Source organism: Monodon monoceros, unplaced genomic scaffold (assembly GCF_005190385.1).
Source record: "Monodon monoceros isolate NGI ecotype Baffin Bay Population unplaced genomic scaffold, NGI_Narwhal_1 Super_Scaffold_13, whole genome shotgun sequence".
NCBI classification, from domain to species: domain Eukaryota; kingdom Metazoa; phylum Chordata; class Mammalia; order Artiodactyla; family Monodontidae; genus Monodon; species Monodon monoceros.
In genome coordinates this window covers 15047823-15057802 of record NW_021703769.1, presented here as the reverse complement: position 1 = coordinate 15057802, position 9980 = coordinate 15047823, and the positions used below count along the sequence as shown (strand labels likewise).

Below are 9980 nucleotides of genomic sequence, written 5' to 3'. Positions count from 1 at the left end.
CTAGTGGGCCAGAGGACAGTACTGGCATTCTGGAGTTTGTTTCTGAGCTGAATTCTCCTTGTAAAAAGAGGGGAAGAAACAAAGGAAACCTTAACTTGTATTAATGTCTACTTTCTTCTCCACCCTGCTTTAAAATACTCCTGTTGTTGGTACCGTGCTGCAGGGTTATGTCTTAGATAAACTATTATTAATTGTGTGTGGGCATTCATTCCTAACACCTCGTGTAACGAAAACAAGAACCATGGTACCTCACATCACAGTGTTGGTAGAAATAGAACTAAACCAGTCTTTAGTCCCAGGCGTCCAGCTCAGATCTTTGTGCTTGCTTGGGAGGTTGGTTTTCTGATTATCTGTTTTGCCTTCAAACATTACAGACAGGTTTAAAATAAAGAGGTTATAGAGAGAGAAAGCTTTCTTTTTATGTCTGAGGATTTTTTTAAGCTGACAACTTACGTTTATGAGCAAAGAGGAGGAAAATCTCCCCATGATGGTCTTGTCCCAAACTGCATCTTCAACTTTAATGTCTGGCTTTGTAACTTGCAGCCTGGCTGTCTAATCTATAGTAGACTTTTGAAGAGGTGGCACCAGATATAAAATGTCTCTGTTATTTTTAGAATTAATGGATTAAAATGTTTTGCTACTTAATTTGTGGGTGTGTCAAATATTCTGGTAACTAAAGCACACTTAGGGTGTTGGATGCACACCTCATCATGCTGCACTGTCTCTGCTAACATGTGTGTCCTGGGCTCACCCTGTTCTCACCCTTGGCTTCCCTGGGTGCCAGACCCCTGTGGATGGAGGTGATGCAATTAACCTCAGTGTTGCTTAGATTAAGACCTAAACCCTAATTTCTCAATGGTGAAAGGCTAGCCTACATTAAGGAGTTACTTGTAAAACAAAAGGAAAGCCTTTTCATATATGGAACTCACTAGATATGAGGGTGAGTGACCCCACCACATCTGAAACTTGGTCCTCAAATCTTTCTGCGCAATAAGAAGCCAAACCCTGAGTCAGGGTTTTCCCTTTTCTTTTAGAAGCAAAGTTGTATAGAAATACTTCAGAATCTGCACAAGTTACCTCCAGTAGCTGACTGATTCTTTAATTTTTTCAATATTCAAAATATCTAATCCACATATTACATGCCTTGTTGGAAGTATCTGCTCAAACTTCTTGACTGATGTAAATATGCATGCAGTTCGCTAATAGACTTCATCTAGGGGGTAACAAATGAAATGGAAAGACTTAGGGTCTGAGGGAAACAGAATAAAAGACTTCAGTGTTTAAAAAAAAAATTTTAGGGCTTCCCTGGTGGCGCAGTGTTTGAGAGTCCGCCTGCCGATGCAGGGGACCCGGGTTCGTGTCCCAGTCTGGGAAGATGCCACATGCCGCGGAGCTGCTGGGCTCGTGAGCCATGGCCGCTGAGCCTGCGCGTCCAGAGCCTGTGCTCTGCAACGGGAGAGGCCACAACAGTGAGGGGCCCGCGTATCGCAAAAAAAAAAATTATTTATAAACCGTATCACAGACAAAGGACCTTTCTCTATAATAGATAAAGAGTGCTTAGAAATTAAGAAGAAAAAGGTTAATGACTATATAGGAAAATGAGCAAAAGAAATGAAGTTTTCAGGTAAAGAAATATAAGTGGCTTTTAAAATATGAAGAAATGCTTGAAATAATTCATGATAGAGAAATGCTAACTAAAAACTTCAGCAATGTACCACTTCTCACCCATCAGATTGATAAAAATCTAAAAGATTTTGCTCATGTTCAATTTTACTAGCTGATCCAAATTTACTTTCAAATAGGTTGCATGAATATATACTCTCACTAGTAATGTGTGAGAGTTTCTTTTCTCTACAGATCAACAAGAAAAAGATGGACCACCCAATTAGAAATGAACAAGATGCTTGAATTAACAGAAAATTAGAAAATCCAGGAAAGTGTTACCTCTGTGGAGGATGGAGAGGGAAGAAATTGGATAGGAGTAAAGGCTAATAGGGTAATAGGCTGTAGAGTAAATAGTCTCCTTTTTCACCTGGCACGTGAGTACAGGCTTCCATTGTAATGCTTTAATTCTTTAAAGAATATAGGTATGTTCTACACAATTCTTTTGTTTGTATAGCTTACTTTGCAGTGAGCTTTTTTAAATTTTTTTTTAAAAGTAGCCTGCAGACTCTAATGTTCTGACATTTGTTTATATCTCCTTAGTGTTTCAGCATTGGTGGGCATGTGGTCCGAGTCCAAAGAGACAAAGGTGAAGATTTAAACAACTGGTTTACTATAAAATAATTAGTTTGCTTCAATCCCTGTCTCACCCAGAACTCAACTGTCATTTCCACACTTCAGGTTCTGTCCCTGACAACACCCAACTCCTGGGTATTCATTTTTATTACTCTGAACTATGGTAGCAATGACAAAATACCTTCTCAGACTAGCTTAGGCAGAAAGCCAATTTATTGGGTCATAACTGAACTAGGGGAAGGGTGAGGGAAGAGCTGCTCTCAAGATAAAGGGGAATGAAGGGCTGGCTTGGGCCTTCCGATTCCTCTCTCACCATCATTTCTCTGATTTTCTAAGTGAATTAGTTTCCTTTTTCTTGCACAGTTAACCTACTCCCAGACTGGAACCATAGCTTCTGGAGTTCCCAGGCTCATCTCTACCACCTTTACCAAAAGGAGGGACTTCCCCCTTCCCCTTAGTGTCTATTCAAATAAAGGACGTCAGTAGACCTGAGACACACACACACACACACACACACACACACACACACACACACACGCACCCTGCTGTGACTGGGGGTCAGGCTTTCATGATCAGCAGTCCCCATTAGATTCCTAAGTTGATGGTACAAAGAAACAAGTGTTCTTCAGAAGAAACAGCATGCTGTTCTAAGAAGGAGGAAGCCATGTTGGATGTATGCACTGTAGATGTCCATCTTATAGATGATTTATATTTTCTTCCTTTTATTTTATGGGTGTTTTCTCTCTTCTGACTGTGATTTCAAGGGCATCATGCCATTCCAGACGTCAAATTCCACCTTCCCTGTTACTTTCTTGGGGCATTTCAGAGACTACCTGTGAAATGGAAAAGTATACTGATTGGTCATTAGACGTCCAAGGCAAACATGCCTTTGAGAGTTTTTCTTGGGGTTAGGGGAGAATGAAAGAAAAGCCCAGCTTGATGCTGGGAGGGGTAAACTGTTAGGGTAGGTCTGGGTGGGTCTTGCAGGAACAGGGAGTAACTGGGGAACACCTTGGCTATGAAAACTGAACACCAGACCTACCACTGACTTGTTAAATGACCATGGGTGATTCCTTTCTGTTCTTTGGGCTCCATATTCTTTCTATTCTAAGTATGAAGAATTTGGCTGTAATGGTGCCCAAGGGCCAGCCAGCCCTGCTTCTCTGTGAGAAAGTGAGATAGCTATTGGGGCTGTCAGAGATGATGCAACAGTAACTGCCATTTCTCCCTGTAAATAATCCTTGGGGAAGGGCCCAAGGTACTTCCCAGGATGGAGGTGGATATTTCCTGGTAGAACTAAGAAAATGCATCCCTTGTTCCTTGTGAAACCACAGACCCACCCTTGGCACCCAGCCAAGCTGGAGCTGCATAAAACTAGGTTTGGCCTCAGCTCTTAGCCATTCACCTTCTTGACAACATGAAGTCCAGAAACGTCTTTATCCTGGTGGTAGTACTTCTTGTCCTTGGGACGCTGGTGGCACAGGCAGCTGTCGCAAGAGGTGAATAGGGAAGTGGCCTGGGTGGGGCTGGGTTGGGTTGAGGAGAGGATGTTGGAGGCAGCCTGGGTACTGACAGGGGGTACTTCCAGAGCAGCAGGCAGGGCTAGAGCCCACTCTTCAGCCTGGACAGTAGGTTTCCAGCGTATCCAGAGAAGGAGGAAGTTGCCTACTAGGCTCTACATGCTTTCCACCCCAGGACTGAGATATCAGGGCTGTTTGTGGAAGGAGTGTTGTTACATGACCTTGGCCTCAAGTGTTGATACTTGGACAGAACGTTCAGTGAAGTGAGGGGTCCCAGGAATCTGGTCCCTGGGTGTGGGGTTTGTCCCCTGCCTGTCTGCCCCGTAGAATCATCTGTCATCGGTCCTCTAAGAGAAGGTTAAGAACCGACAGGGCCTCAAAAATCATGTAGTTTGAAGACCCCTATTTTCCAAAGGAGGACATTGAGATGTAGGGAGGGGTGAGGATTTGTCAAGACAATCTCCAGAGCCAGGATGGAGCTCAGGTCTCCTGGTAAGTGTCTCACGGCTCCTTTTCCTTCCATTAAGTTTCCTCAGAGATGCCAAAGTGACACCTCTGAAAGACACTTCAGTCTGGCATATCCTCGTGAGGGCCCTAGGACCCAGAATGGAGGGTGAGGGGAAGAAATGGACACCCGAGGAACCCCGGTCCCAGCCTTCCAAGAGCACAGACCCCAGCTAGCCCTGGTGACCCTCCCCTATCTCAAGTCACATTTTGAGGGACACTGCAGTGAACAGTGGCTGGACCTGGAGGAAAGACTAGATAGTTAAAGCAGATACACTTCTAAATGTGGGGATATTTCTTTGTTGTCCTAAAGGTCAAGGCACTACGAAAGGCAATGTTCTGATCAAAGGACAAGATCCAGTCAAAGGACAAGATCCAGTCAAAAGTCAAGATCCAGTCAAAGGCCAAGATCCAGTCAAAGGTCAAGATCCAGTCAAAGGTCAAGAAGGTCCAGTCAGATTCCCATGGATCCCTAAGCCTGGCTCCTGCCCCAGGACTCTGTTCCAGTGCCCCATGTTAAATCCCCCTAACAAATGTTTCAGAGATGCTCAATGCCTGGGGGCCAAGAAGTGCTGTGTGAGCTATTGCGGGAATGCCTGTGTGAATCCCCGGTGAGGTGAGAACTGGGTGGAGGAAGAGGTGACCTGTGAAGGCACAGAAAGGCTGAGAGGTGGAGAGTGATCCTAGGTTGGTGGGGGAGAGGACATGGGGAGGTGATGGAGAGACCGAGGGGTCTCGTCCTGAGAGGGATGACAAGTGGACTTGGTCCTGCCTCCCACTGCCTCTGAGTCTTTGACCTGCTGAATCACATCTCTGATTCTCTTTTCTCCTACCAGGTGGAGTCTGTTCTTGCTGCACCTGTGAAGTCCCCAGGGATGCAGATCCTGGTGCCTGTAGCACTACCCATTCTTCCTTTCATTCGGGTGCCCAAACCTGGGATGCCTCTCTCATGGACTTTCCAATAAAAGACCATTTTCTACTCCATTTGTTTCTGGCTCCTATGACTTCTGGGCTCCTGGAAGCTCTGGGGAGATGGGTGTGGAGTTGGGACTTCCAGTCCCCAGTGGCGAGTGGAGAGGAACCCACGGTAGATGTTACTGATGTGTGAAGGAGAGCGGGGGCAGGAACGAAAGGCCCATTCCTAGGGTTCACTGTAGAAATCCAATAATCAACCCAAGAACTGCAGCCTCTATTTCACCAGGAAATGGAAACCTAGACATTTTGCCTTTGGCCTTGGACCGGGGAAATAAAACCCAAAACCTTCCCAATTGACCCCTACTTCTGACCTGGCTATGATCAACCCTGTCAGTGTGACTAGCCAACCCTTGTGGCTAAATCTATAGCTCCCTCCTTTTCCTTTCATGTTTCCCAGGGATCTATGTCCTCCCAAGAAGACATAGAAACACATGCTGGGAAATCCCTGCTCATGAAGCATTTCTCCTATTCATGCCTGAGATGCCTCCAATAACACATAATTCCTTTGGGTTAAGCAATATCCTCTCCCAGCTTTCTATTTTAAGATGTGAATGAGGATGCAAGACACATTGAGTCCCTGATCCTTTCTTGTGATTGCTGAATAATGTCCTCTGGAGATGTACAAGTTGGGGTAGAGCAGACTCGAGGAGTGAAGACAGCAGAAGGGCGTATGTTGGGCAGACTTGGATGACCTCGTGGCTCTGCTGTTGGCTCACCTGCCCCACTGTCCTTGGGCAATGAAGTTCTCAGGGAAGGTCAAAGCCACAGGGGGAGGAGCATTTGGGGTGAAGTGGGCAGAGCACAGGCTTGGGCGTCAGGAGACCTGAGTTCTAGCCCCAGCCTCCTCCCCAATTGTTGGATGACCTCAGACAAATCTCTGAGCCTCAGTTGTCTACTCATTCTGAGGGGGGTTGAATGAAATTATTCTGGAAATATAATAATGAATGTCAGTTCAGCCCTGACATTATGGCCCTGAAACACCTCTTCTTTCTGTGTGTGTGTTGGGCTCCTGCTAGAGGGGAGGTGGGGAGCAGAGGCTTTGTTGGGGGTGAGAGAACAGAGAGCCCGCTGCCCCTTGGTCCCTCCCAGGGGCCTACAAGCCAGGGTTTTCCTCTCATTCTCCAGGGGATGGGCTGGACTGCGCGTCTTGGAGCACAGGTGAGAGCAGTGGCTAAACTTCTGGCCTGACAAACACGTAATACACCATTGGTGGTAAGGACAGCTTCTGTGTTTTACTGTTTTCTCTGTTCCAGATCCTGTACTAAATATGTTATCTGTATTGTCTTATTTATTTTTCATTAGAGCTCTCTCAGATGGGTAGTACACACATCTTTAATTTTGTTAAGAGTTTGAAGCCATGAAAGCTTCACTTAATCACCCAAAGACACACAGTGAGTATGTGATGATAAATCCTATTTAAAAAGTAAGCTAAATCCTATCTTTATTTTTAATTTTTTTGGCTGCACCATGTGGTTTATAAGATCTTAGCTCCCCAACCAGGGATTGAACCCCAGCCCACGGCAGTGAAAGCGCTGAGTCCTAACCACTGGACTGCCAGGGAATTCCCATAAATCCTATTTTTATTATAAACTAGCAATAATCAGAAAACGGAATGGAAAAAAATTCCCACTTATAATATCAACACAATTAAACCGCTCAACAAATAAACTTAATAAGAGACAGGCAGAACTTTAAAAAAGAAATGTAAACAAGTGTTCATGTAGCACATAAAAAAGTCTTGAATAAATAATTAACATGCTCCCGAATGTGGAGATTCTGTATGGTGAAGATAGCAGTATTTACCCCTTCGATTTTGTCTCTTTTCCCCCAGCTTTATTTATTTATTATTATTTTAAAATAAATTTATTTATTTATTTATTTTGGGCTGCGTTGGGTCTTCCTTGCTGTGCACAGCCTTCCTGTAGTTGTGGCGAACGGGGGCTGCTCTTCGTTGCGGTGCGTGGGCTTCTCATTGTGGTGGCTTCTCTTGCTGCAGAGCATGGGCTCTAGGCGTGTGGGCTTCAGTAGTTGCTGTGCGTGGGCTCAGTAGTGGTGGCGTGCGGACTTCAGTAGTTGTGGCTCGCAGGGTCTAGAACACAGGCTCAGTAGTTGTGGCGCACGGGCTTAGTTGCTCCGTGGCATGTGGGATCTTCCTAGACCAGGGCTTGAACGCGTGTCCCCTGCATTGGCAGCCGGATTCTTAACCACGGCGCCACAACGGAAGCCCCCCTCCCCCCGCCTTTAATGAGATAAAAATTGACATATAACATGAATGTTTGAGGTGTACAATGTGGTGATTTGATACATGTATACTCTGCAAAATGTTTACCACAATAAGAATAGTTAAATCCTTCACGTCATGTAATTACCATTTTGTTTTTGCTGTTGTTATGATGAAAATATTAAAGCTCTACTTTCATAGCAACTTTCAAGGATAAAATACTTTTGTCCCTGCACACCCTCCCTTGGTGATTTTGGCACCGGATTTACAAAACAATCCAAGCAAGGGGTTAGGGACAAAGAAAAGTCTGTGGGTAGATGTACTTTCCCCCCCACCCTTTTTTTTTAACATCTTTATTGGGGTATAATTGCTTTACAATGGTGTGTTAGTTTCTGCTTTATAACAAGGTGAATCAGTTATACATATACATATGTCCCCATATCTCTTCCCCCTTGCAACTCCCTCCCTCCCACCCTCCCTATCCCACTCCTCTAGGTGGTCACAAAGCACCAAGCTGATCTCCCTGTGCTATGCAGCTGCTTCCCACTAGCTATCTATTTTACGTTTGGTAGTGTATATATGTCCATGCCACTCTCTCACTTTGTCCCAGCTTACCCTTCCCCCTCCCCGTATCCTCAAGTCCATTCTCTAGCAGGTCTGCATCTTTATTCCTGTCTTGCCCCTAGGTTCTTCTGACCATTATTTTTCTTTTTTCTTTTTTTTAGATTCCATATATATGTGTTAGTATATGGTATTTGTTTTTCTCTTTCTGACTTACTTCACTCTGTATGACAGTCTCTAGGTCATCCACCTCACTACAAATAACTCAGTTTCGTTCCTTTTTATGGCTGAGTAATATTCCATTGTATATATGTGCCACATCTTCTTTATCCATTCATCTGTCGATGGACACTTAGGTGGCTTCCATGTCCTGGCTATTGTAAATAGAGCTGCAATGGACATTTTGGTACATGACTCTTTTTGAATTATGGTTTTCTCAGGGTATATGCCCAGTAGTGGGATTGCTGGGTCGTATGGTAGTTCTATTTTCAGTTTTTTAAGGAACCTCCATACTATTCTCCATAGTGGCTGTATCAATTTACATTCCCACCAACAGTTCAAGACGGTTCCCTTTTCTCCACACCCTCTCCAGCATTTATTGTTTGTAGATTTTTTGATGATGGTCATTCTGACCGGTGTGAGATGACATATCATTGTAGTTTTGATTTGCATTTCTCTAATGATTAATGATGTTGAACATTCTTTCATGTGTTTGTTGGCAATCTGTATATCTTCTTTGGAGAAATGTCTATTTAGGTCTTCTGCCCATTTTTGGATTGGGCTGTTTGTTTTTTTGATATTGAGCTGAATGAGTTGCTTGTATGTTTTGGAGATTAATCCTTTGTCAGTTGCTTCATTTGCAAATGTTTTCTCCCATTCTGAGGGATGTCTTTTGGTCTTGTTTATGGTTTCCTTTGCTGTGCAAAAGCTTTTAAGTTTCATAAGGTCCCATTTGTTTATTTTTGTTTTTATTTCCATTTCTCTAGGAGGTGGGTCAAAAAGGATCTTGCTGTGATTTATGTCATGGAGTGTTCTGCCTATGTTTTCCTCTAAGAGTTTGATGGTGTCTGGCGTTACATTTAGGTCTTCAATCCATTTTGAGTTTATTTTTGTGTATGGTGTTAGGGAGTATTCTAATTTCATTCTTTTACATGTAGCTGTCCAGTTTTCCCAGCACCACTTATTGAAGAGACTGTCTTTTCTCCACTGTATATTCTTGCCTCCTTTATCAAAGATAAAGTGACCATATGTGCATGGGTTTATCTCTGGGCTTTCTATCCTGTTCCATTGATCTATATTTCTGGTTTTGTGCCAGTACCATACTGCCTTGATTACTGTAGCTTTGTAGTATAGTCTGAAGTCAGGGAGCCTGATTCCTCCAGCTCCGTTTTTCTTTCTCAAGATTGCTTTGGCTATTCGGGGTCTTTTGTGTTTCCATACAAATTGTGAAACTTTTTGTTCTAGTTCTGTGAAAAATGCCAGTGGTAGTTTGATAGTGATTGCACTGCATCTGTAGATTGCTTTGGGTAGTAGAGTCATTTTCACAATGTTGATTCTTCCAATCCAAGAACATGATATATCTCTCCATCAATTTGTATCATCTTTAATTTCTTTCATCAGTGTCTTATAATTTTCTGCATGCAGGTCTTTTTTCTGCTTAGGTAGGTTTATTCCTAGATATTTTACTCTTTTTGTTGCAGTGGTAAATGGGAGTGTTTTCTTAATTTCACTTTCAGATTTTTCATCATTGTTTTATATCAATTTTATGGGGAGAAATTTAGGAAGAAATGCCTTTCACAATTTCAGTCAGCAAATCAGGGCCACCAAGATCTGGTTCCCTGTTTCCTAGACCAGTGTTCATTCTACCTTCCCATGGAACTGGCTATTTTGATTAAATTGTTACAAATGTAAATTTCTCTGATTCCAGCTGATGCCTAAACATTTGTCTCCTGGCAGCTGGA

At 43.5% G+C, this 9980-nt stretch overlaps 1 protein-coding gene across 1 annotated transcript; it reads left to right on the top strand.

Moving 5' to 3' along the window:
- Positions 1-3655: 3655 nt before the first annotated feature.
- Positions 3656-4877, top strand: PI3 (peptidase inhibitor 3). Its single transcript, XM_029222126.1, has 2 exons — positions 3656-3737; positions 4576-4877. Exons 1-2 carry the CDS (start codon positions 3656-3658, stop codon positions 4875-4877), a joined length of 384 nt encoding a protein of 127 aa, XP_029077959.1.
- Positions 4878-9980: the final 5103 nt, after the last annotated feature.

Excerpts from the sequence above, each read along its gene's own strand:
- PI3 (XM_029222126.1), top strand. The coding sequence starts at position 3,656 with ATGAAGTCCAGAAACGTCTTTATCCTGGTGGTAGTACTTCTTGTCCTT. Across the intron at positions 3,738-4,575 it reads ACAGGCAGCTGTCGCAAGAG|GTCAAGGCACTACGAAAGGC; the intron begins GTGAATAGGGAA and ends GTTGTCCTAAAG.